The sequence below is a fragment of the Salmo trutta genome, chromosome 33, assembly GCF_901001165.1.
Source record: "Salmo trutta chromosome 33, fSalTru1.1, whole genome shotgun sequence".
Taxonomy (NCBI): domain Eukaryota; kingdom Metazoa; phylum Chordata; class Actinopteri; order Salmoniformes; family Salmonidae; genus Salmo; species Salmo trutta.
Window position 1 is genome coordinate 33,937,813 of NC_042989.1, and position 27,446 is coordinate 33,965,258.

Sequence of the window (27,446 nt, forward strand, 5' to 3'; positions counted from 1 at the left end):
CACAAAGCAGATGTCCTAACCGACTTGCCAAAACTATAGTTTGTTAACAAGAAATGTGTGGAGTGGTTGATAAATTAGTTTTAATGACTCCAACCTAAGTGTATGTAAACTTCAGACTTCAACTGTACTTTGAATGTGTGTTGTGTAACTATGCAGTCTGTTTACACGTCTTTGCATCCCTGGTTCGTCCAGTACAAGCAGCTCCTTTGTAATCACTTGAAAAGTATAGAGTGGGGAACACAGTAGGCTATTCCCTCTGATTAATTTTGAGCGATCACAACTGTAGTTTTGTGATATGAATCACTAAATGGGCCTCTCTGGTCTCTGAAGCTGCAAGCAATGGCCAGGCAGCCCTGCAGATAAGTGGGCTGACCACTGGAAACGGAGCAGGCTGTGAGGGGTATTTACTTGCTCCATTGTATTCTGCTCTGAAGGACACTACACTCGCTGAGGTAAACATACAAATAAATGACAGGAAAAAGAGCAGAAAGCTCTTTTCAAAAGCTTCAAAAAGGTACTTTTCCTAGTTTTCATCCTCTCTCCCCATCGTTGAATTCTTTTATCTCCCTTTGTCTTTGTTCTGAAAGGTGAATGTCGATGCTGTTGTCTTTGCGCATAACTTGTAATTTTTCATTACAGACAATACCTCCCACAAACGTGATCGCCCTCGTTGATATGACACAATGACAATAACAAAGTGCCTCTGTGGCTTGTGAGCAGGAGCGCAGATTCTACTAGCCTACATTTTAGCCTTCAATTTCACTGTCGACTGGAGCAAGCCAACATCCCTTCCTGCCTTCTGACCTTGACTAACAAAGGAGCCAACTACCAGTAATTTTCTTCACACAATGACATTGATTTACCAACTGATTGTGCTCCAACTGACTAGGCTGTATGTTTGGCCATGAGAAAGAGATACTTAAGTAATGGATCCAAGGCTTTATTCATCTGAAAGTAGATTGACACTCAGACTATTTCACCCTGCGGTTTCATACAGAGTAAATGAGTAAGCCAAACCCGTGACATGTTCTTGTTTGGATAAGAGGATGTGAAAGAAAAGAGCACCCGGTTTTGTCGCCTCGGTTCATTTTTTTATTGTGGATTCTTTTAACTCTCGTCAAAAGGACACACCCCTGGCAAGTGCATATTTCTGGACTGGGCGATTTCCCCGTAAATAAAGAGAGCTAATTGTGTTGCCTGCGGCGGTGATGTGCAGCCTGACCTTATCAGAAGAGGCTTCGTCTGTCTCTCTCCATCCTGATGCCTCTGTGACTCACACACCCTCCTTACTTCGTCGAGCCCGGGAAAGGAAAAGACCGCTCTTTGCATCGCGATAGATTTTAATAACCCCTCAACCGAAAAAGGAAAGAAGTACAGAGCGAGGGAAAGAGGGAAAGAGGGAAAGCAAGAAGGAAAGTGAGCGGTGCCTTCCTTGTCCAGCAGCTCCCCTCACCGCCTCAGTAAGCAGGTGATGCAAAATAACCCCTAAAATGAGAAAGAGAAGGGAAATGAACGAAGCAGGAGTTATAAATACAAAAATTAGAGTGTGGGTTACAGTTGGTTACAGAGGTGTTTTGGGGACGCCAGGCAAGTTGATGGATCACCTACACGCTGCGCCACCGTCACCACAGTGAACTTACCCTCAGAATTGAGGAGTCACAGTTCCTGTCTCTCTCTCTCCCCCATCTCTCTCTCTCTCCCCATCTCTCTCTCTCTCTCTCCTCTATCTCTCTCTCTCCCCATCTCTCTCTCTCTCTTCTATCTCTCTCTCTCCCCATCTCTCTCTTTCCCCCATCTCTCTCTCCACCATCTCTCTCCTCCATCTCTCTCTCTCTCCTCTCTCTCTCTCTCCCCATCTCTCTCTCTCCCCATCTCTCTCTCTCTCTCCATCTCTCTCTTTCCCCCATCTCTCTCTCTCCTCCCATCTCTCTCTCTCTCCCCATCTCTCTCTCTCTCCCCATCTCTCTCCTCCATCTCTCTCTCTGTCTCCTCCATCTCTCTCTCTCTCCTCCCCTCCATCTCTCTCTCTCTCCTCCATCTCTCTCTTTCTCTCTCCCCCATCTCTCTCTCCTCCATCTCTCTCTCTCTCTCTCTCCCCCATCTCTCTGTCTCTCCACCTCTATCTACCTTTCCCTATTCTTCTCCCCCTGTGTCAGCAACACCTGGATGAACCATACTAATAAGGTTAGAGCATCTTTGTTCCACCGGATGACAGCTTATAAATGACAGTAGCACAGATTTCGTCCTCTGCTGGCCGGGCCAATCACCTCCGCAAGGGACTCAACCATGTGACTTCCAAGGGGGAAGCTTAGTGGGGGTTGCAGGTTTCTGTTCACAGGAAAGAAAGGAGTGGACACAGGCATTAGAGAAAAAAAAGGATAGCATCCAAAATGATAAGTAAGGGGCTGGAGAGAAATGACAGCCAAGAACCACTATGACAGCCAGGGCCTTGTTATTACTCCCTGATGTGTGCACCAGTGGCAGAGAACCTGACACTTCCTGTTTAATAATGTTACCACCAAGCTACCTCGAGTTAAATACTCTGCCTCAGAGGCTCAGTTTATGACCACCACTGAGGGCAGGATATTGTGTGTATGCCTGTGTTTGTTCATGTGTGCGTGTCTGTATGGGTTTCCGTTAGCCGGTAATTGCTGGCTTTTGGCACGATAAAATAAAAGCCGATAAATACAATTTTAGCCGGCCAAATTGTCAGCGCCTGCATATTGTATACCCCGATTTCACTCTTCAGCACCATTCTCTCACTCTTCAGCACCATTCTCTCACTCTTCAGCACCATTCTCTCACTCTTCAGCACCATTCTCTCACTCCTTGCCAGCATGAGCCTGCTGTTGAGAGAGAGGGAGGAGCCTTGAACTAGGCTACTGTTGATTGTGAATATGGAAACCTATTTCATTGAAGTAAAAACTAAAGTTAGAGAGTATGTCTATAGTGAAACTCCTACAAGGGAATGTCCTCCGTATGGACAAGGTTTAATACTGTAGCGGACAAAAGATGAGAAGAATGTTGACGCTGCCAAATGCAGGCTACTGTGCAAGTCGCAATTCTGGTACAATGCAATTCTGGAACTTTTATTTATTAATTTCATATTTTAAATCATTTGTTTTATTATTATTATTATTATTAATATTGTATATCATTGTTATTTTATGCCTATTTATTAATCTAAACCAGTTCTTTAAATATGCAAACCATGTTTTGCATATTCAATTGTCCGATAAATTAAAATCTTCCCAGTCACTGGGTGTGTGTGTGTACATTATGTGTGTGTGTGTGTATGTGTGTGTGTGTATAGTGTGTGTGTGTGTGTGTGTGCACAGTATGTGTGTGTGTGTGTGTGTGTGTGTGTGTGTGTGTGTGTGTGTGTCTGTGTGCGCAGTATGTGTGTGTGTGTGTGTGTGTGTGTGTGTGTGTGTGTGTGTGTGTGTGTGTGTGTGTGTGTGTGTGTGTGTGTGTGTGTGTGTGTGTGTGTGTGTGTGTGTGTCTCTATTTCACTTAGATTTTTCAGCAGGGGAGGAGGTCAGATTGATATTGCAGAGCACTGCAATGCCCAGCATGGAGTTATTAGCATTTCAACCACCTATTTGGCCTCTCACACCAGAGTGGTTGGAGTGAGATGCACAGGGAGAGGAGAGTGAGAAGAAGAAGATGAGGGAGACATTCAAGATACATACTATTAAAGAAGATCTAAAGGAAAAAAAAACACTGCTTAAAACTGAATTAGCAGGTGTTCCCAGCACATTTCAGTCACCTCCCACCTCCCATCCTGGACAGGACATTAGCACTGAGCCACAGTGCTGCTGGGACATACTCTTTTCACACCTAAGCCTAACTACAGTAATGGATGTTACTGTTTCATCAGGGAGCCACAAAGATGAAGTAAACTAACGTAACCGCTGAATTGACATTGTTTGCTATTTCATGCAGCCACAGAATAGAAAGAAGCTAAACAAATGATTCTGTATTCGAATTTCACATTGTTAGAAGTTGAGCAATATCATTCGCGCAAAGTAATGATACTGGGTGTGTAAGTCTGCCTCCAGTATAATATGGTAAAGTTGGCCTTGTGGGCCCTCCAACAAATCAGACCAAGGACATCCAAAATCCAACAGATTAACAAATTAAACCAGCAACACAATTGATTCATCATCCCAGGTATTTCATTTTTACTAACCAATCGCAGTGAAATTAAATTAAATTTAGTCATGATTAGTGTCATGTATTTTATTCAGGTAAGCTTAGTAGATTGGCTTGATAGCGGCATTGACGTTGTTGGTTGGCTAGCAAGTAAAACTTTACACATTGACGTTACACATTGTTCACTTATGGGAAAACTGATCCAGCCCATTGGTAGCTAGCTATCGTTAGTTCAAACAAATCAAAATTACGTACAAATATGAAACTGCAATTGTAAACTGTAAAGTATAAACCCACCATAGCTTAATTTATGAATGAGGTCCCAGGCAGAGGGTTCTCAGTTGAACATGAACGCGCATTGGACAGTCCTTGACGTATAGCACCGTCCACCGGGGAAATGGCGTGAAAAGAGTGTGTCACCAGTACTCATACTTCCTAGAGTATGGCTTATGATCTCTCATGATGGGGCGGTTAGACAGGATCACCATGAATCCCAGTTGGGAGCAGGCTCCCGGATCATGGAAGTCGGCAGGTCATAATCCTTCGAAGCGCCGCGATTCCTATTCCAGTCAAAGCCCCCGAGGTAGAGTGCAGCAGAGGAACGTGGGGGAGAAGGGAGTAAGGGTCTCGGAGTCAGTGCTGTTGTGTTTTTGTTGAGGACTGGGAAAAAAAAGATGATTTGGGGTCTGGAAGTAGGGGGAATAGGGGTTGGTTGCTGATGACAGTTGAAAGGAGAGGGGAGTTCGCTGAAGGGTACGGTGCGCCGCGTGAGGCGGAATCGACTGCGGTGTCATCACTTGTGACCATAAATGCCACCCGGCCCAGTCCTTGCAGTCTGAAGTTCATTTTCTCCAGGACTATTTTTAGCTGCCGGCAGAACAGTGCTACCTGGGTTTGAAGGCTTGTGTTGCTCCAGGCTGCAGGAGCGTCACTTATCTGTAAGGCTTCTTTTTTTTGTCCGTGACTGAGGGAATTTCTGTGGAGGGAGGAACACTGAAGGTTTTGCATTTGCTTTGTAATTTCGAAAAGCTTCAAACCGTTCTGTGGTGAATGCATCTCGGACTCAGATGTTTTTAGTCACATACAGAGCAAAACAATGTTTTAATGATTTAGGCCTATCTATACCACAGTACAGTGTCAAATGAGGTACAGTATAGGCCTATAGTTTATTATATTTGGAAGAATGAGCATTAAAACATTGCAAGGACACTCATTCATGCAACATTTGGTCCAGAATATTATTTAGTTTCAGATGGATAAGGAAAAAAGTACTCGGCAAAATAGCCTTCATGCAGATTATTATTTTTCTTGTGCTTTTCAATGGATGTTCAGTCATAGTTGTTTTGTTTGGTTACACCCTCCTGCAGGTATGCCAAATGGTGCCTATTAACTTAGCATAATGTTATTCATTTAAGCATTCCCTCGCTTAAAAGTAAATAAACGCCACCAAACAGATTCCTTTTATGCCTCTGCAATCCCATGGTGCATTAAATGCTGTGGATCCACCGGGACACCGTAGTGTGCCTTTAAATAGTCTAAACTAAGTTGTAACTTACTTCAGGACCAAGCACTAGTTAGCCACTCATCATGTCTACCTCTAAGAATAAGAAAGTCTCTCCCAGGTCTTCAGCCACGTTTGATGCACTGCCTTACAGTAGTATCTCACTGGAAACACGGTCTGCCACTGTAGTCATGAAACGCTCTAGTCCCATCACACTATAGTCCAGCACTGAGATGGTGTTGCTCAATGGGTGGTAATCTGAGGATTAATGACAGTTATACATCTGCCAGTCATGTCGTCGAGCCCCACAGATGGTTAGGGACAAAGGACTGAACATAGGGACAGATAGGGACTCTCTCTCTCTCTAGGTTGAGACCGCCGGCAGTGGGGGTCTTCCGGGAGAGGCCGGCCAAGCCCACTGCGTTTTGCAAGTTCTACGAGCGAGGAGACTTCCCCATCGCTCTGGAGCATAACACCAAGGGAAACCAAATCGCATGGAAGGTAGGTTACCACAAAGCATTCACTACTACAGCAATCTGTTGAGACAGTACAGTATGTGGATGCTATAGTATACATTGGAGGTGAATAAGTTGAATTACCCCTGTACTGTACAATACTGTATGCAATTCATCATGTTCATCATTAGATGCATATTATATGGTATCCCTCGAATATTGTATACCTTTACACTCAGCCTAAACCTTCAGCAGGCTCTTGTACTCACAGTATGATGATGGTGTCAATGATCTCCATGATACTGCATATGATCTGTGTCTGTGTCATATGTGAAACGCACAATCAAACATTTCCAATGGACACAGGATGTCACAATATGTCAAGGTTAATGGTGGATATAGTTGTGAGGACAACGGTCCAGACAGACGTCTCAGCATATCTTTCTACATCTGTTGTCTGTATTTGCACCTGCAGTCAGAAAGTCTCAATTGTGCAGTGTTCAACACGTCACGTGGGCCCAGCAGTAAGATGACTCCTTCTATTAATAACCACGCTGGTTTCTTTAAGCAATAAGGCCCAAGGGGCTGTGGTATATGGCTAATATACCAGCCGTGGGCTGTATTCAGACCCCTTTCACTTTTTCCACATTTTGTTACATTACAGCCTTATTCTAAAATGGACTAAATAAATAAAACATGTCCTCATCAATCTACACAAAATACCCCGTAATGACAAAGCGAAAATAGGTTTTAGAAATTGTTGCAAATGTATTATAAATAAAAAACAGAAATACCTTATTTACACAAATATTCAGACCCTTTGCTATGAGACTCAAAATTGAGCTCAGGTGCATCCTTTTTCCATTGGTCATACCCAAGAAGACTCAAGGCTGTAATCGCTGTCAAAGGTGCTTCAACAAAGTACTGAGTAAAGAGTCTGAATACTTATGTAAATGTGATATTTCAGTTTTTTATATTTTAATACATTTGCAAAATAAAATACAAACGTTTTTGCTTTGTCATTACAGGGTATTGTGTGTAGATTGATGACAAAACAAGAATTGTATCAATTTTAGAATAAGGCTGTAACGTAACAGAAGGTGGAAAAAGTCAAGGGGTCGAAATACTTTTTTGAAGATATATTCCTCAAGGTAGCAGAATTTCAGGGAACACTCTTAGTTGGTGGTGACATTTACATTTACGTCATTTAGCAGACGCTCTTATCCAAAGCGACTTACAAATTGGTGCATTCACCTTCTGATATCCAGTGGAACAACCACTTTACTTAAAGTGAAAAGACACATGGAGATAGCTCCACCCCCAAGATAGGGATTACTCATTCTACTCCTGCCTGCATAGCTCTCATACCTGGAGTGATTTTTTTCCCCCTATCAGCACAGGTAACCCATAGAGTTGTGGAAACTGAGTATTTATCCAGAACTATCTCAGATAATTCTCCCTCGCACTTTCTGTGTGCATGCTGGATAGAGTTCAAGGGACCTATAGATGGCGCCTAAACTCTTTTGAAACTTTATCAGAAACCAAATTACGTTTTTCTGTGAAACAAACTGTCCGTCCTCTCGCTATAGTTTGTAAGCAGGGATACATTAAAGGCCTTTCCTAGGGGTCAAATCATTTCCTATACCAAAGGTCTCAAAAAGAAATGCACTGCTGAATTGAATGAATTAGAGAATGAAGTCCTATTACTACAACAACAAAAAAACAACAAGAAACATACCGCTCTTTGGTGAATAAAAATCTGAAATATAATACCTTAAGTCGGTGGTACTCATTGCGCGGCCACCCGAATGATTTTCCTATTTTCCATTCCTAATACATAACAATGATACAATTTCAACTCAATGTCTTTAATGCAGGCCTGAATCACTTCATTGAATATATCTGTTGTTCCCTGGATGGCAGATAGATGGCAGTATAGCGCAGCTGTTGAACAGAAAGGCGAAATAGAACGCTTTCTGAAATAGTGCTCAGCTACAGCAACCGACACTTAGCTACATTAGCTACATTAGCTACTAGCTAATTGTGCAGTCTGGTAGACATGGATTGATTTATTTTTTTAAAAGAAACGTAAATCTATTGACAATGAAAATGAGGGGAAGAGCTGGAGAACAACGTGACAGCTATGAACGAACAACCACCAGAGAACCTGGAAAATCAGGAAGATGGCGGGCGGGGAAATGCAGGTAGCTAACATAGCTAACGTGGCTAAAAGAAGGATATGGTCGATTCAAACAGAACACGAAAAGTTCCCAGAGAAATGGACAGACAAATATTTGTTTGTACTGCATAATGGGACTAGCTCACTTTGTCTTATTTGCCAGAAGGCAGCCATTTGTTTTAAGCAAGGAGATTTAGAGTGACATTTCCAGTCACACCATGCCCACTTTGACAAAACATATCTGCCACAAAGCAACCTCAGAAATAACAAAATAGCGCAACTCAAAAGACAGCTCAAAGGACAACAACAAAGGATGGACAGATCTAGCACTGTTGCTGAGAAAATGACAGAGGCAACATATGAGATTGCTTGGATACTCACAAGAAACAAGAAGGCCTTCACAGACGTGGGGATTGTCAAATAATATGTTTTGGTCTCAGCCGAAATATTGCATGCTGATTTCACAAACAAGGAAGCTATTTTAAAGCAAATGTAAGGGACTGTAACTCTCAGACTCGACCATAACAAGACACATAGAAGACATCAGCGAGGACATCGGTAAGCAACTGATTACTGACGTAGTACTGCGCTTGATGAAAGCACTGATGTAAGTGACATTGCCCTATTATGTGTATGGGTCCGCTTCCCTCAAAACGATTAGTTCAGAGAGGAACTTTTATGGTTACTGCCCCTTCAGGGACCAACACGAGGAGAGGATATTCTGAAAGCCCTTGTTACATTTTTTTGCTGATAATAATATTAACTGGTCAAATCTGGGATCTGTGTGCACTGACAGCGCCCCAAACATACGAGGGAAGGAGAAGGGACTCAACAATGAACATTGTGAAACAGAAACAGAGAAACAGAATGACCAATGCACACCTGGATTGCCTCACAAGGATAGCAACAACAGACTAGAAATTTAGAATAAATTCAGTCAAAGAGCAGAAGGGACATTTTGACTCATCCAACTACTGAAGTAACGCTTAATATGGGTGTTATACATGTGATGTAGCCTATTTGATGTGTGTATGTATATATTTGTGATGTGCTGTTCATCGAATCAATTGCATGTGCTCCATTGCTCTGAATTTGCTCTAAATTGATAATTGATCATATTGGAAGAAAAAGTATAACAAATTAAAGATCTGTGAGGCCCTCTGAATGATTGTCTCAACCCAAAGTGGCCCCTTTTGTCACATCCTGACCATAGAAAGCTTTTATTTTTCTATAGTAGAGTAGGTCAGGGCGTGACAGAGGGTTTTGTCTAGTTTATTTATGTCTATGTTGGTTCTAGTTTCTTTTTTCTATGTTGGGGGTTTTGTCTAGTTTATGTATTTCTATGTGGGGTTCTAGTTGTATTTCTATGTTGTTTTTTGGGGGGATGACCTCCAATTAGAGGCAGCTGGTCATCGTTGTCTCTAATTGGGGATCATATTTAAGTGGTTGTTTTTCCCACCTGGTTTTGTGGGGGATTATTTTGAGTAAGTGTATGTTGCACCTCTTCGTCACGGTTTGTTGTTTTGTTCATTAGTTATTTTGTATGTATTGCATAGTTTCACACGTTCATTCGCACATACTCGAACGCGAACACACTTCCGGTCCGGAGCGAGCAGTCGCACTTCGCTTCGCTCCACAGGTAATATTACACTTCTTTACATTACAACGGTTTGGTTTGTTTGATCTGAGCAATTTTCCTTAGCTATCAAAGATAATTGTGTAGTTTAGAGTAATTAGAGTAATTATTGAGGCTAGCTATTTTTTCATCCTCCTAACGTAGTCAACACTGCTAGCTGCTAGCTAGTCAACCTCTACCGACTAGCAGCACTGTAGAAACTATTACATTACAACGGAACGACTTGATTAGTGTAGTGTTAGTGTTAGTTAGCTAGCTACATAGTTGTCTTTGCTGTCTTTGTATCTAAGATAATTGTGTAGTTTAGAGTAATTATCGAGGTTAGCTAGCCAGCCGCGACGCGACGCCTTGTCCAGACTCCAGACTTAGTCAACACACCTAGTCACCAAACCCACTGCTAGCTAGTGGGTTTGCTAGCTAGCCAACCGTTACCGACTAGCAGCGCTGTAGATACTAATACATTACAACGGAACGATTTGACTAGGGCAGTGTTAGCTAGCTAGCTACATAGTTGTCTTTGTCATAGCTTGATAATTGTGTAGTTTAGTAATTATCGAGGTTAGCTAGCCAGCTATTTCCGTCCCCCGCGACGCCATTGTTCCATACCTAGCCAACTATTACCGACGAGCAGCACTGTAGAAACTATTACATTACAACGGAACGACTTGATTAGTGTAGTGTTAGTGTTAGTTAGCTAGCATTTTCGTCATTTTAGTCAATAAGCTTTTCGCAACATAAGCTTAACTTTCTGAACATTCGAGACGTGTAGTCCACTTGTCATTCCAATCTTCTTTGCATTAGCGTAGCCTCTTCTGTAGCTTGTCAACTATGTGTCTGTCTATCCCTGTTCTCTCCCCTCTGCACAGGCCATACAAACGCTTCACACCGCGTGGCCGCTGCCACTCTAACCTGGTAGTCCCAGCGCGCACGACCCACGTGGAGTTCCAGGTCTCCGGCAGCCTCTGGAACTGCCGGTCTGCGGCCAACAAGGCTGAGTTCATCTCAGCCTATGCTACCCTCCAGTCCCTAGACTTCCTGGCGCTGACGGAAACATGGATTACCACAGATAACACTGCTACTCCTACTGCTCTCTCCTCGTCTGCCCACGTGTTCTCGCATACCCCTAGAGCATCGAGCCAGCGGGGTGGTGGCACTGGAATCCTCATCTCTCCCAAGTGGACATTCTCTCTTTCTCCCCTGACCCATCTGTCTATCTCCTCATTTGAATTCCATGCGGTCACAGTTACCAGCCCTTTCAAGCTTAACATCCTTATCATTTATCGCCCTCCAGGTTCCCTTGGAGAGTTCATCAATGAGCTTGACGCCTTGATAAGTTCATTTCCTGAGGATGTCTCACCTCTCACAGTTCTGGGTGACTTTAACCTCCCCACGTCTACCTTTGACTCATTCCTCTCTGCCTCCTTCTTTCCACTCCTCTCCTCTTTTGACCTCACCCTCTCACCTTCCCCCCCTACTCACAAGGCAGGCAATACGCTTGACCTCATCTTTACTAGATGCTGTTCTTCCACTAATCTCATTGCAACTCCCCTCCAAGTCTCCGACCACTACCTTGTATCCTTTTCCCTCTCGCTCTCATCCAACACTTCTCACTCTGCCCCTACTCGGATGGTATTGCGCCGTCCCAACCTTTGCTCTCTCTCTCCCGCTACTCTCTCCTCTTCCATCCTATCATCTCTTCCCTCTGCTCAAATCTTCTCCAACCTATCTCCTGATTCTGCCTCCTCAACCCTCCTCTCCTCCCTTTCTGCATCCTTTGATTTTCTCTGTCCCCTATCCTCTAGGCCGGCTCGGTCCTCCCCTCCTGCTCCGTGGCTCGACGACTCACTGCGAGCTCACAGAACAGGGCTCCGGGCAGCCGAGCGGAAATGGAGGAAAACTCGCCTCCCTGCAGACCTGGCATCCTTTCACTCCCTCCTCTCTACATTTTCCTCTTCTGTCTCTGCTGCTAAAGCCACTTTCTACCACTCTAAATTCCAAGCATCTGCCTCTAACCCTAGGAAGCTCTTTGCCACCTTCTCCTCCCTCCTGAATCCTCCTCCCCCTCCCCCCCCCCTCCTCCCTCTCTGCGGATGACTTCGTCAACCATTTTGAAAAGAAGGTTGATGACATCCGATCCTCGTTTGCTAAGTCAAACGACACCGCTGGTCCTGCTCACACTGCCCTACCCTGTGCTTTGACCTCTTTCTCCCCTCTCTCTCCAGATAAAATCTCGCATCTTGTGACGGCCGGCCGCCCAACAACCTGCCCACTTGACCCTATCCCCTCCTCTCTTCATCAGACCATTTCCGGAGACCTTCTCCCCTACCTCACCTCGCTCATCAACTCATCCTTGACCGCTGGCTACGTCCCTTCCGTCTTCAAGAGAGCGAGAGTTGCACCCCTTCTGAAAACCTACACTCGATCCCTCCGATGTCAACAACTACAGACCAGTATCCCTTCTTTCTTTTCTCTCCAAAACTCTTGAACGTGCCGTCCTGGGCCAGCTCTCCTGCTATCTCTCTCAGAATGACCTTCTTGATCCTAATCAGTCAGGTTTCAAGACTGGGCATTCAACTGAGACTGCTCTTCTCTTTGTCACGGAGGCTCTCCGCACTGCTAAAGCTAACTCTCTCTCCTCTGCTCTCATCCTTCTAGACCTATCTGCTGCCTTTGAAACTGTGAACCATCAGATCCTCCTCTCCACCCTCTCCGAGCTGGGCATCTCCGGCGCGGCCCACGCTTGGATTGCGTCCTACCTGACAGGTCGCTCCTACCAGGTGGCGTGGCGAGAATCTGTCTCCGCACCACGTGCTCTCACCACTGGTGTCCCCCAGGTTTCTGTTCTGGGCCCTCTCCTATTCTCACTATACACCAAGTCACTTGGCTCTGTCATATCCTCACATGGTCTCTCCTATCATTGCTACGCAGACGACACACAATTAATCTTCTCCTTTCCCCCTTCTGATAACCAGGTGGCGAATCGCATCTCTGCATGTCTGGCAGACATATCAGTGTGGATGACGGATCACCACCTCAAGCTGAACCTCGGCAAGACGGAGCTGCTCTTCCTCCCGGGGAAGGACTGCCCGTTCCATGATCTCACCATCACGGTTGACAACTCCCTTGTGTCCTCCTCCCAGAGTGCTAAGAACCTTGGCGTGACCCTGGACAACACCCTGTCATTCTCCACTAACACCAAGGCGGTGACCCGATCCTGTAGGTTCATGCTCTACAACATTCGCAGAGTACGACCCTGCCTCACACAGGAAGCGGCGCAGGTCCTAGTCCAGGCACTTGTCATCTCCCGTCTGGATTACTGCAACTCGCTGTTGGCTGGGCTCCCTGCCTGTGCCATTAAACCCCTACAACTCATCCAGAACGCCGCAGCCCGTCTGGTGTTCAACCTTCCCAAGTTCTCTCACGTCACCCCGCTCCTCCGCTCTCTCCACTGGCTTCCAGTTGAAGCTCGCATCCGCTACAAGTCCATGGTGCTTGCCTACGGAGCTGTGAGGGGAACGGCACCTTCGTACCTTCAGGCTCTGATCAGGCCCTACACCCAAACAAGGGCACTGCGTTCATCCACCTCTGGCCTGCTCGCCTCCCTGCCTCTGAGGAAGCACAGTTCCCGCTCAGCCCAGTCAAAACTGTTCGCTGCTCTGGCACCCCAATGGTGGAACAAGCTCCCTCACGACGCCAGGACAGCGGAGTCAATCACCACCTTCCGGAGACACCTGAAACCCCACCTCTTTAAGGAATACCTGGGATAGGATAAAGTAATCCTTCTAACCCCCCCCCCCCCTAAAAGATTTAGATGCACTATTGTAAAGGGGTTGTTCCACTGGATATCATAAGGTGAATGCACCAATTTCTAAGTCGCTCTGGATAAGAGCGTCTGCTAAATGACTTAAATGTAATAATAAAATGTGGAACGCTTTGCGCTTTGGTCCCATTCTTCAGACAACCGTGACACCTTTTGTCACGTCCTGACCATAGAAAGCTGTTATTTTCTATGGTAGAGTAGGTCAGGGCATGACGGGGTTTTTCTAGTTTAGATTTTCTATGTTATGTTCTAGTTTTGTATTTCTATGTTGGGTTTTGTTTGGGATGAGCTCCAATTAGAGGTAGCTGGTCATCGTTGTCTCTAATTGGAGATCATACTTAAGTAGGTGTTTTCCCACCTGGGTTTGTGGGAGATTGATTGTGAGTAAGTGTATGTTGTAACGCTTCGTCACGGTTTGTTGTTTTTGTTCATTCAGTTTGTTTGTATGTATTGCATAGTTTCACAGTTTAATAAAGAAAATGTGGAACAATACACACACTGTGCTTTGGTCCGCTCCTTCATCTTACAACCGTGACACCTTTACAAAATATTGTGAGTAACACTGCCTTAAGTACTTACAAAACTGAAAAGGCTATTCTTAGAACTAGGCAAAGATATTATGAATTTGGCGAGGAAACATACAGTCTTGGCCTGGCAAGAATCTGATTGGAATACTACCATTGATGAGGGGCTATGGTCAGACTTATGCCAAGATAGTGTTTCAGCAACCATCAGCTCTAGATACAGACTTCTACATTAAAACTTCCTCCACCAACTCTATCTGACACCTCAGAGGATACATAGATATCACCCTGAAATATCAGAAATGTGTTTCAGATATGGAACAACAAAAGGCACTTTTTTTGCATTCTACCTGGCATGATGGAGGTCCCTTTCCCACTTGACCCTGAAATATGCCTTCTGGGTAACTTCACAAATGTGAATTTGAAGAATAACTTCTGGAAGTCCGACTGACAAATCTGGGTTTGGCAGATTCCAGGAGAACACTACCTGCCCTAATGCATAGTGCCAACTGTTTAGTTTGGTGGAGGAGGAATAATAGTCTGGGGATGTTTTTCATGGTTCGGGCTAGGCCCCAGTGAAGGGAAATCTTAACACTGTAGCATACAATTACATTCTAGAAGATTCTGTACTTCCAACTTTGTAACAACAGTTTAGGGAAGGCCCTTTCCTGTTTCAGCATGACAATGCCAAAGCGAGGTCCATACATAAATGGTTTGTCGAGATCGGTGTGGAAGAACTTGACTGGCCTGCACAGAGCCCTGACCTCAACTCCATCGAACACGTTTGGGATGAATTGGAACGCCGACTGCAAGTCAGACCTATTCGCCCAACATAGGGCTCCCGAGTGGCGCAGCGGTCTAAGGTACTGCATCTACAGACCCTGGTTTGATCCCAGGCTGTATCACAACCGGCCGTGATGGGGAGTGCCATAGGGCGGCGCACAATTGTCCTGTTTAGGGTTTGGCCGGTGCAGGCTGTCATTGTAAACAAGAATTTGTTCTTAACTGGCTTGCCTAGTTAAATAAAGGTAAAATAAAAATAAAAAACATCAGTGCCCGACCTCACTAATGCTCTTGTGGCTGAATGGAAGCAAGTCCCCACAGCAATGTTCCAACATCTAGTGGAAAGCCTTCCCAGAAGAGTGGACGTAAAGGGGGGACGTAAAGGGGGGCCTTATTGCTATTATAAACTGGTTAACAACGTAATTAGAACATTAAAAATACATGTTTTGTCATACCTGTGGTATACGGTCTCATATACAGCATTCAGGGCTTGAACCACCCAGCTTATTATATAAATCTCTGCTCTCACAGCGTTGCGAGGTATTCCACAACTTCTAAACCAGAGCCATCACCACTGCACTTAATGACATTTAGAAACGTAATCAAGGCTAAATTAATCAAAGCATTTTCTTCAGTTTTTCTACTGCACCAAACAGAGAGGCAGCTCACTCTTCACTGTCTCCAGGTGAAAACATTGTGAAAGCATCTGCATGCATTATTAATGTATAGTGTTCAAATGAATACTGTGTGTTGGCGGTGCGCTTTTACCACAATAATGGCTTTCTTTGTGCTCTTATGAAAAAGCTCTCAGCAAAACCGGAATCGTTGTATGAAATTGTTTGTTGTCATACCTAATGCAGCTGTTATGCTTTTGATTTCACCCGCGCACAAGTTTGACTTCTTCTAATTCTCCTTGTCTAACTGTTTCATTTCTCCCTCCCTGTGAGTGTTTGTGTGAGTACATCTCAGAGGGATGACTGTTCATGTGTATAGCCTACAGCAGGTAGCCTAGTCAAGCATGTGTTGGTGTTATAAACTAACATGTGATCCGCTCCATCCGTTTGGGTAGAATAACAATACCTTTTTATTCTCAGTGTTTTTATCCTCTCCTCTTGTCTACTTTTAAAATCCCTCCAAACAGAGTAGTCACGCAGAGGAGTAGTTGGGTAGTGGAGAGTGGGTAGCGGAGAGTGGATGGTGGAAAGTGGGTAGCGGGCAGTGGAAAGTGAGAAGGGGGTAGCGGGAGGTAGAGAGTGGGTAGCGGGAGGTGGAGAGTGGGTAGTGGAGAGTGGGTAGTAGAGAGTGGGTAGCAGAGAGTGGGTAGTGGAGAGTGGAGAGCGGGTAGCAGAGAAGTGGATAGTGGACGGCGGAGAGTGGAGAGTGGGTAGCGGGAGGTGGAGAGTGGGTAGCGGGAGGTGGAGAGTGGGTAGCGGGAGGTGGAGAGTGGGTAGCGGGAGGTGGAGAGTGGGTAGCGGGAGGTGGAGAGTGGGTAGTAGGTAGTGAATAGTGGGTAGTGGATGCAGCGGGGGCCTAGTGGATGATTGGAGCGAGCTGTTACGGCCCCTCCCTGCTCTGTCTAAATCAAATAAAATAAAATGTTATTGGTCACATACACATGGTTACCAGATGAAGCGAAATGCTTGTGCTTCTAGTGTAGCGAAATGCTTGTGCTTCTAGTTCCGACAGTGCAGTAATATCTAACAAGCAATCTAACAAATTCACAACGACTACCTTGTACACACAAATGTAAAAAGGGATGAATAAGAATATATAAATATATGGATGAGCGATGGCCGTAAGGCATAGGCAAGATGCAGTAGATGGTATAGATAAGTATATAAATATGAGATGAGTAATGTAGGATATGTAGACATTATTAAAGTGCCGTTATTTAAGTGACTAGTGATAACTTTATTAAATCCATTTATTGCATGTATTAAAGTGGCAAGAGATTTGAGTCTGTATGTTGGCAGCAGCCACTCTATGTTAGTGATGGCTGTTTAACAGTCTGATGGCTGTTTAACAGTCTGATGGCCTCGAGATAGAAGCTGTTTTTCAGTCTCTCTGTCCCAGCTTTGATGTACCTGTATTGACCTCGCCTTCTGGATGATAGTGGGGTAAACAGGCAGTGGCTCGGGTGGTTGTAAGTCCTTGATGATCTTTTTGGCCTTCCTGTGAAATCGGGTGGTGTAGGTGTCCTGGAGGGCAGGTAGTTTGCCTCCAGTGATGCGTCGTGCAGACCGCATCACCCTCTGGAGAGCCTTGTGGTTGAGGGCGGTGCAGTTGCCATACCAGGCTGTGATACAGCCCGACAGGATGCTCTCGATTGTACATCTGTAAAAGTTTGTCAGAGTTTTGGGTGACAAGCCAAATTTCTTCAGCCTCCTGAGGTTGAAGAGGCGCTGTTCCACCATCTTCACCACACTGTCTGTGTGGGTGGACCATTTCAGCATGTCTGTGATGTGTACGCCGAGGAACTTAAACATTTCCACTACCCACTATCCACTCTACTGGGTTTTGCTGTGCTTTCTTCCTGCAGGAGATTGGTGGGCGGAGTAGGAGAGATGGGTGGAGCTGGGAGGGTCGTCAGTGCTGATGGGGCACACCTGTGAAAGCTTAGCTGTGGCATAAAGCCACTAACCCCCGCCCCATACAGCAAGAGATTCCTCTCTCCTTTGGCAGTTGACACCTTATTTACTGGCCTTCATGCCTCATCTGATTATTGTTGTGAGTGTTTACTTTATTTATGGAATAAACTCATTTTGTTATTCCTTTACTCAGTGTGTGATTTCCCATTGTTTGTTACAATCTTGAGCCAGGTTGTAACAGGCTGTGTGTTTGCACTGAGCAACCCTCAGGACAGAGGTTCAAGACTGGGGCTCTGGATCAATCTTGGCTGGAGAGTTGGCTATAGGACGAAAAACAAAATGTGGAAGAGAGCAGGAAAATATTTGTCTTAAGGTGCACGAGCCCAGTGTGTGTGTGTTAACTGCATTTGTGTGATTGTAGAGTGTATGTGTCTGCGGTCAAGAGTTCACAGTCCCTGCCCCCACAAAGATGGGCTCTGTGTTTTTGTCTACGTGTGTGAGGGGGAGCAGGAAAGTGGCAAATGTCCTCGCGATGGCATGCCTCTCAAATTGACCGTGAAATAGCCACAAACAGCAGGTTTACTGAAATAAGTCATTGGTTACATACAGGTGTCCTATTCAGTATGTGTTTTAGTCACCACCCCCTGCAGCACCACACTTTGGGTAGAAAGTCTCCTCCGTTCATCCCCCTCTCTGTGCAGTAGGGAGCAGCAGCGCTTGGCTCTTCCTCCTCTACGCTCCTACGCAATCCATCTCTCATGTCTTTCACATCTCCCACTCTACTTCTTAATCACATTTCTGAACCGTGGGAGAAGTGCTAAAGAAAAACTCTGGCCTGATCCCTTTGAGACTTTGTTCAATTTGCCTAAACAAAGTAGAATTAAAGTACAGCAGCCTTTCTGTCCAGTCATGATCAGAGGAGAAAAGAACATGGATTACTTTCCCCTGTAATATACTGAACAAAAATATTAACGCAACATGTAAAGTGTTCGTCCCATGTTTAATGAACTCAAAAGTAAAGATCCCAGAAATGTTCCATACGCACAAAAAGCTTATTTCTCTCAAATGTTTTGCACAAATTTGTTTACATCCATTTTAGCAATAATTTCTCTTTTGCCAAGATAATCCATCCACCTGACAGGTGTGGCATATCAAGAAGCTGATTAAACATGATCATTACACAGGTGCACCTTGTGCTAGGACAAAAAAAATGGCACTCGAAAATGTGCAGTTTTGTCACACAACACAATGCCACAGATTCTTCAAGTTTTGACGGAGCGTGCAATTGGCATGCTGACGGCTGGAATGTCTACAAGAGCTGTTGCCAGATAATTTAATGTTCATTTATCTACCATAAGCCACCTTCAACGTCATTTTAGAGAATTTGGCAGTACTTCCAAACGCCCTCAACCCCAGACCATGTGTAACCACGCCAGCCCAGGACCTCCACATCCTACTTCTTCACCTGCGGGATCGTCCGATGAAACAAGAGTATTGCTGTCTGTAATAAAAACAAATTTTTTGGTGAAAAACTAATTCTGATTGGCTGGGCTGGGCTCCACCAATGGCTGGGCCTGGGAGGGCATAGGCTCACCAACTGGGGAACAGGACAGAGAGAGAGAGAGACTTTGTGTGTGCGCACTTGGGATGCACGCACCAGTGTGTGTCTGTGTGCATCTTTGTGTGTGTTCATAGTAGAGAGAATACTAGGTATTATAAATGTCGAGGGCAAATTGAAAGCGGCAAGGTTGTTTTTCTGAGCAGATAATTTGCCTCTGGCTCTCTTCTACAGCTGTAATGTGGCTCACTCAGGTACAAGCTTTACACTATGAGGAACATGTGTTGCAGACAGATAAGAGGTGAAGTGGGCATCTCTCTCTCCCGATGTGTCTGGCCCCCTGTCATCACGTTGGAGGTTGGAAGCCAACGGCCTGGCCGGTAGGAACAGTTACTCGAAGCACTCCACGGTGGGGAGAGCACGATCCACAGGGGCTCTGCAATAAGGAGACATGGCAGTCGTTTGGCTCTCAGTTATAATGGATGAGTTGAGAGGATGTCTGTTTCCCCTGTCCCCTCAGTCAGAAGGTTAGCCTAGCGCTCTTCAAATGCAGCCTCCAGCCTACCAGCCAGACAGCCAGAGACTGCAGCCCCACAGACCTCCAGACCCCCAAACACTATTTTATTTCATTACAGCATCTCTCATCTACTTTATCCTCCGCCTGCATCTCTCTGCTGCCTTGGTCCTTTGTGTCTGTCTGAGTCCTCTCTTCTCACTCCTGGGTTTTTCTCTCTCTATTTTTTCCTCCTCACGCCCAATGTCCATCAAATGCAAAATGCGTTTTGTTTTGCTCCATGTGTAGCCCGCATATCTCGTACTTGATGCACATGTGCTTTTCTTTTCAAGAATCTAAAAAGCTAGCTAATTGAAGTGTGTGTGTGTATACTTCCATTTGTACCACCGCACGGTAAAGCAATGCAGGAGTTCAAAATACTGAATGCATGCGCTACACAGAATGCACTTCAGTCTAGTGCAGCACACCCAACGCAGCATTGCGGACTGCTACATTGACAATGAATGACTTCCCTTAATGCATCTGGTAGACATGAAACATTAGCCTCTCTCGTATTCCTTTTTGTTGTTTTATAGAGTCAGGGGGCTAAGCGGGGAGGCATTTCATAAGTATATCAATGCAAACCTGATTCTTGCCCGCAAAACACCTCAGCTCGGGGAGGGATTAGTGAGATGTGAGGGAGACAATCAATTAATCTGATCAAGCACTTAGGAAATGGAGAGCGTAAGTGTTCCTAGGGGATGGATATCCACCTCCTTGGGATGATTGAATTACGCATCGAGCGAATTGGGAGGAGGGAGGGAAAGGGAGAACATGTGTGTGGAGACTGATTGAGTGAGTGATTGAGTTTTTCTGTGTGTGTATTTGTATGTACAGTATTTAAAGGGGAATGAATGGGGGTGAGGTCATTGCATTTTTCCATCCCCTGTATATTTGTTTTCCAACTACCATTTACATTTTAATGTGTCGTACCTTATGGCTGATGGGGCTCTGTTTTGACAGATATATTGCATCGCCAGTGTACATTGTTTTGCTTAGGAGTTAATTCAGGATCTAGTGCCATCCTTTCATATTTGTTATGTACTAACAGGCCAATACAATATGTTAAGGGTTAAACAGAGTGCATGGGTGGAGTGGATTTTTATTGACAGCCCCTGTGTTTAAGTGATCAATTAATTGTTTATCATCTAAATTGCTTATATTGTATACAGTACCTTGAACATAATGGTGTTATTGTCTTGGCTGTGTGCTTAGGGTCGTTGTCCTGTTGGAAAATGAACCGTCAGCCTAGTCTGAGGTCCTGAGCGCTCTGGAGCAGGTTTTCATCAAGGATCTCTCTGTACTTTGCTACATTCATCTTTCCCTCGATCCTGACTAGTCTCCCAGTCCCTGCTACTGAAAAACATCCCCACAGCATGATGCTGCCAACACCATGCTTCACCGTAGGGATGGTGCCAGGTTACCTCCAGACGTGACACTTGGCATTCAGGTCGAAGAGTTCAATCTTGGTTTCAACAAACCAGGGAATCTTGCTTCTCATGGTCTGAGAGTCCTTTAGGTGCCTTTTGGCAACTCCAAGCAGCTGTCATGTGCCTTTTCCTGGCTTCCATCTGGCCACTCTACCATAAAGGCCTGATTGGTGGAGTGCTGCAGAGATGGTTGTCCTTCTGAAAGGTTCTCCCATCTCCACAGAGGAACTCTGGAACTCTGTCAGGGTGACCATCGGGTTCTTGGTCCCCTCCCTGACTTAGGCCCTTCTTCCCTGATTGCTCAGTTTGGCCGGGCGGACAGATCTAGGAAGAGTCTTGGTGTTTCCAAACTTTTCCATATTAGAATCATGGAGGTCACTGTGGTCTTGGGAACCTTGTATGCTGCAGAAATATTTTGGTAACCTTCCCCAGATCTAAGCCTCGACATAATCCTTTCTCGGAGCTCTACAGACAATTTCTTCGACCTCATGGCTTGGTTATTGCTCTGACATGTGCTGTCAACTGAGGGACCTTATATAGACAGGTGTGCACCTTTCCAAATCATGTCCAATCAATTGAATTTACCACAGGTGGACTCTAATCAAGTTGGTGAAACATCTCAAGGATGATCAAGGGAAACAGGATGCACCTGAGCTTTTTTGAGTCTCATAGCAAAGGGTCTGAATACTTACAGTACCAGTCAAAAGTTTGGACACACCTACTCAGGGATTTTCTTTATTTGTACTATTTTCTACATTGTAGAATAATAGTGAAGACATCAAAACTACGAAATAACACATGAAATCATGTTGTAACCAAACAAGTGTTAATTAAACAAATCAAAATATATTTTATATTTGAGATTCTTCAAAGTAGCCATCCTTTGCCTTGATGACAGCTTTGCACACTCTTGGCATTCTCCCAACCAGCTTCATGAGGTAATCACCTTGAATTTGTTTCAAATAACAGGTGTGCCTTGCTAATTTGTGGAATTACTTTCCTTCTTAATGCGTTTAGCCAACCAGTTGTGTTGTGACAAGGTAGGGGTGGTATATAGAAGACAGCACTATTTAGAAAGACCAAAGTCCATATTATGACAAGAGCAACTCAAACAAGCAAAGAGAAACGACAGTCCATCATTACTTTAAAACATGAAAGTCAGTCAATCCGGAAAATGTCAAGATCTTTGAAAGTTTCTTCAAGTGCAGTCACAAAAACCATCAAGTGCTGTGTTGAAACTGGCTCTCATGAGGACCGCCACAGGAAAGGAAGACCCAGCGTTACCTATGCTGCAGAGGATAATTTCATTAGAGTTACCAGCCTCAGAAATTGCAGCCCAAATAAATGCTTCACAGAGTTCAAGTAACAGACACATATCAACACCAACTGTTCACAGGAGACTGCATGAATCAGGCCTTCATGGTCGAATTGGCGCAAAGAAACTACTACTAAAGGACACCAATAATAAGAAGAGACTTGCTTGGGCCAAGAAACACAAGCAATGGACATTAGACTGGTTGAAATCTGTCCTTTGGTCTGATGAGTCCAAATTTGAGATTTTTGGTTCCAACCGCCCAGTCTTTCTGAGATACAAAGTAGGTGAACAGATGATCTCTGCATTTGTGGTTCCAACCGTGAAGCATGGAGGAGGTGTGATTGTGCTTTGCTGGTGACACTGTCAGTGATTTAGTTAGAATTCAAGGCACACTTTACCAGAATGGCTACCACAGCATTCTGCGGCAATACGCCATCCCATCTGGTTTGCGCTTGGTTTGCGCTATCATTTGTTTTTCTACAGGACAATGACCTAACACACCTCCAGGCTTTGTAAGTTCTAGTTGACCAAGAAGGAGAGTGATGAAGTGCTGCATCAGATGACCTGGCCTCCACAATCACCCAACCTCAACCCAATTTAGATGGTTTGGGATGAGTTGGACCACAGAGTGAAGGAAAAGCAGCCAACAAGTGCTCAGCATAAGTGGGAACTCCTTCAAGACTGTTGGAAAAGCATTCCAGGTGAAGCTGGTTGAGAGAATGCCAAGAGTGTGCAACAATGTCATCAAGGCAAAGGGTGGCTACTTTGAAGAATCAATTGCACTTTTTTGGTTACTACATGTTTCCATATTTCATAGTTGTGTTGTCTTCACTATTAAACTACCATGTATAAAATAGTGAAAATAAAGAAAAACCCTTGAATGAGTAGGTGTGTCCAAACTTTTGACTGGTAATGTATGTAAATAAGGTATTTCTGTTTTATTTTTTATAAACTTGCAAACATTTATAGAAACCTGTTTTTCGCTTTGTCATTATGGGGTATTGTGTGTAGATTGATGAGGAAAACATTTAATTGAATCCATTTTAGAATAAAGCTGTAACAACATAATGTGGAAAAAGTCAAGGTGTCTGAATACTTTCCGAATTCACTGTACTTACCTAACCAATTTCAGTCCTTTTTTTGGAAATATCCTTGTCTCAATTCGCTTGGTGCTGATATACCTTCCCTTGACCGTATACAGTATATTTGACATTTTATCTTCTCAGAGGACGTGAGACCTTAGTAAGCAAATATCTGAAAATACAGGATAAAATTGGGTTAACCATGCGCACTCACTCACTAAGAGCTTTGCACTCTGCAGGGATAGTTTTGTGTTATAAGGAAGAAATGAAACACAATAAGGGAGAGAAGAGGGGGATTACTGTACGGTATGAACATGCCCCGAGGCTCAGGAAAAGAAGAGCGAAGAAGAAAAGAAGGGGGATTCTAAGTGGAAAAGCTCTTCTGTTTTTTTTTTTTTACAAGAGGAGAGAGTTGTCCTCAAAATAACAACTGCACAACAGCATCAAGGCCGCGCCTCCCTGCCTGGCTGTCCTCCTGTCTCCCTGCCTGCCTACCTCCTTGTTTGCCGTCCTGTCTCCCTCCCTGTCTGCCTGTCTCCCTGCTTTCCTAACCATCTTCCTGCTTGCCTGTCTCCCCGCCTGCCTGTCTCCCTGCCTGGCTGCCTGTTTCCCTGCCTGGCTGTCTCACTCCCTCTCTACCTGCCTCCCTCCCTGCCTCCCTCTCTACCTCACTCCCTCCCTGCCTAACTCCATGCCTCCCTGCCTGTCTCCAGGATAACTACTGCTAGCCACCCCTTAGTGTTTCATAGCATACGTGGAGAGATCTGGTCTTCAGGATAATTCCCGCCAGCCACCCCTTAGTGTTTCATAGCACACTCGACACTCACCTCCTTGATGATATAATACAATGATACAATAGCAAAACAGATTTTGAGAAAACACAGAGGTTGCGGCAGAAGCTTTCATGTCATAATGAGTCCTAAACTGTGTAGAAGACCCCCTTAAATGAACAAAATGAATCAATCTTAAATGCTCTTGTTTTTCATTCCTGTCCATGTTAATGGGATATACGTAATTACTGTCATGTACAAGGAAGTCAAGGCTGACGAGGCTATGCTGCTCAGAGACAGTGATATTGTCACATCTCCTCCTACTCCTCCCCTTCGGCGTACGACGTCGCCAGAATACTAACCACCGGACCTGGTATTCATCATTACGCACACCTGGCACTCATCATTACGTGCACCTGTTAATCATTATGATTCACACCTGGACTTCATTATCTTCATCATTTCCTCCCATTTATATTTCACTCCCTTATGTTTTCTCCCTTATGTCTATACCTCAGGGATAAATACGATGGTACACCATCCAAGTGCTGTGTCTTCCTCTTTCAGTGCTCCCTCTATTTTTCACACCAGTTGGGAGCCCCCAACACCGAGAGGTCTAAGGTTGCCACAGTTATTTCTCTGCTGACCGGGCGGGCATTGAAATGGGCTACGGCTATCTAGGAGAGTGGAGAGGAGGAGCTAGATTCTTATGAGGGGTTCATGGCTCTGTTTAAATGCGTTTTCGATCATCCCACGGAGGGCAGACTGGGAGGTGAGTGTCTGCTTCAGCTACAGCAGGGGAATCAGACGGCTGCTGAGTATGCGCTCACCTTCCGGACAGTAGCAGCATCCAGTGGATGGAATGAGCCAGCGCTTCACATGCTACTCAGAACAGGTCTGTACAAGGAGGTCCAGGCCTGTCCGGATGACAACCTCACCCTGGACGCACTCATTGCGATGGCCATACGTCTGGATAACCTTCTCCCGGAGTGTCAGCATTCTCATCGATTCTCTACCTCCTTCGGCAAACACTCAGGATCAGAGCCTGAACCTATAGAGGTAGGGGTCACATGCCTTTCCGCGACAGAACGACGCAGACGGATACAGCTGGGGCTATGTCTGTATTGTGGGCAAGGAGGGCACAAGCTCCAGCGGTGTCCGGTACTTCAGAATCTGGGATCCACTAGAGCAGAGGGACGGTCACGTGATGCTCCATCCCCTTGACCAGGAGTGAGGATTCCAGATTCAGCTCTTCCTTCTACACTCTCTTCGGTGTCCATCACTCTGGCTGACTGTCCCTCATGACACAAGTCCCCCCGGTATCCTCCAGCAGGGAAGCTCCTGCCACTTCTCGTGCCTCAGTGACCTTGGTCACATATATCCATTGGTTACAAAGTCAATCTTCCCCCTTCTGATGGTTTCAACACCCTTTTGGTGGTAGTGGATAGATTTTCCAATTCATGTTGATTAATCCCTCTTCTAGGTCTCCCCACTGCTCTCTAGGTTGCTGAGGCACTCTTCCAGCAGGTCTTCCGGCGTTATTTCCTTCCGGAGGATATCGTCTCTGACCGTGGCCCCCAATTCACATCACGAGTTTGGAAGGTCTTCTTGGAGAAGCTCGGGGTCACGGTCAGCCTCACTTACGGGTATCGGCCTCAGTCCAACGGGCAGGTAGCGAGGATGAACCAGGAGCTGGGAAGGTTCCCGAGTCACTGTCAGTATCGGCAGGGTAAGTGGGCAGGATTCCTTCCCTGGCAGAGTACGCCCAGAACTCCTTACATCACTTCTCCACTGGGTTGACCCCCTTCCAGTGGGTTTTTGGTTTTCAGCTGACCCTGGCCCCGTGGATCCCAGGCCAGACTGCGGCGCCTGCGGTAGATGAGTGGTTCCGGCGAGCGGAGGAGGTGTGGAGAGATGCGCACGTGAGACTCCAACGCGCCGTCCATTGTCAGAAGGAACAAGCTGACTGCCACCGCAGTGAGACCCTTGCGTTCTACCCTGGGGACCACGTCTGGCTCTCTATCAGGAACCTCCCACTCCGCCTCCCCTGCAAGAAACGAAGCTCCTGGTTTGTGGGGCCGTTCAAGGTTCTCCGGAGGGTCAACGAGGTGACATACAGGTTACAGCTACCCAGTCACTATCACATCGCACCCTCTTTTCATGTCTCCCTTCTCAGGCAGGTGGTTCCTGGTCTCCTAGCAGATACTGTCCCCCATGACACCCCCTCCCCCCCCTCCCGGACATTGACTGGGGTCCAGCATATAATGTCAGATCCCTACTGGACTCCCGAAATCGTGTGGGCCGGCTCCGGTATCCGGTGGACTGGGAGTGGTATGGCCCAGAGGAGTAGTGTTGGGTTCCGGTGGAGGACATTCTGAACCCCAACATCATCCGCCTGGACCGACCCGCTCCTCGGGGTCGTCCTTCTGGTTGGCGTTGCCCTGCGGCTGGTACCGCAAGTCGGGGGGGTGGTACTGTCACATCTCCTCCGATGTAGCCAGAATACTAACCACCGGTCCTGGGATTCATCATTACGCACACCTGGCACTCATCATTACGTGCACCTGTTAATCATTATGCTTCACACCTGGACTTCATTACCTTCATAATTTCCTCCCCTTTATATGTCACTCCCTTATGTTTTCTCACCAGTTGGTATTGTTCTTGTTTACCGGAATGTAGCCTTATGGAATTGTCTCGTTACTGGTTTTATTAAACGTTTCACCTGCACCTGCTTCCCGACTCACAGCTCCGTTATTACAGATATAAATCTCAATCCTGCTGGATCCCCACAACAATAGCTCCTCTCTGTGTCCTCATATAAGCCCACGTGTTTGTTTGTACGGCTGAGCAGTGACAAGACACCCAAATCCTCAACCGCACCCCTAAAAAAATGGGTCTGGAACATGGCAAATAAGCCCTGCAGTGCATTGTGGTCTTTGGAATGCTAGAGTAGTGAAGGTAGTGTTCCACTGAGACCCCATCCTGCCTGACACCGTGGTGAGCCCAGCCTCTACCACACACAGCTGGCTCTCCCATGCAGATGGTGAGCCACACACACGTGAGCACAGACACACACACTCCTTTTCTCTGTAAG

At 45.5% G+C, this 27,446-nt stretch overlaps 1 protein-coding gene across 1 annotated transcript in view; it reads left to right on the top strand.

Annotated features, from left to right (window-relative positions):
- The first annotated feature begins 4,641 nt into the window (after positions 1-4,641).
- Positions 4,642-27,446, top strand: part of LOC115172156 (parkin coregulated gene protein homolog) — a 240,298-nt gene continuing 217,493 nt past the window's right edge. The window contains exons 1-2 of the mRNA XM_029729317.1: positions 4,642-4,773; positions 5,996-6,157. Of these exons, the coding sequence (XP_029585177.1) occupies positions 4,642-4,773; positions 5,996-6,157 (294 nt within the window). The remainder of the gene's footprint in view (positions 4,774-5,995; positions 6,158-27,446) is intronic.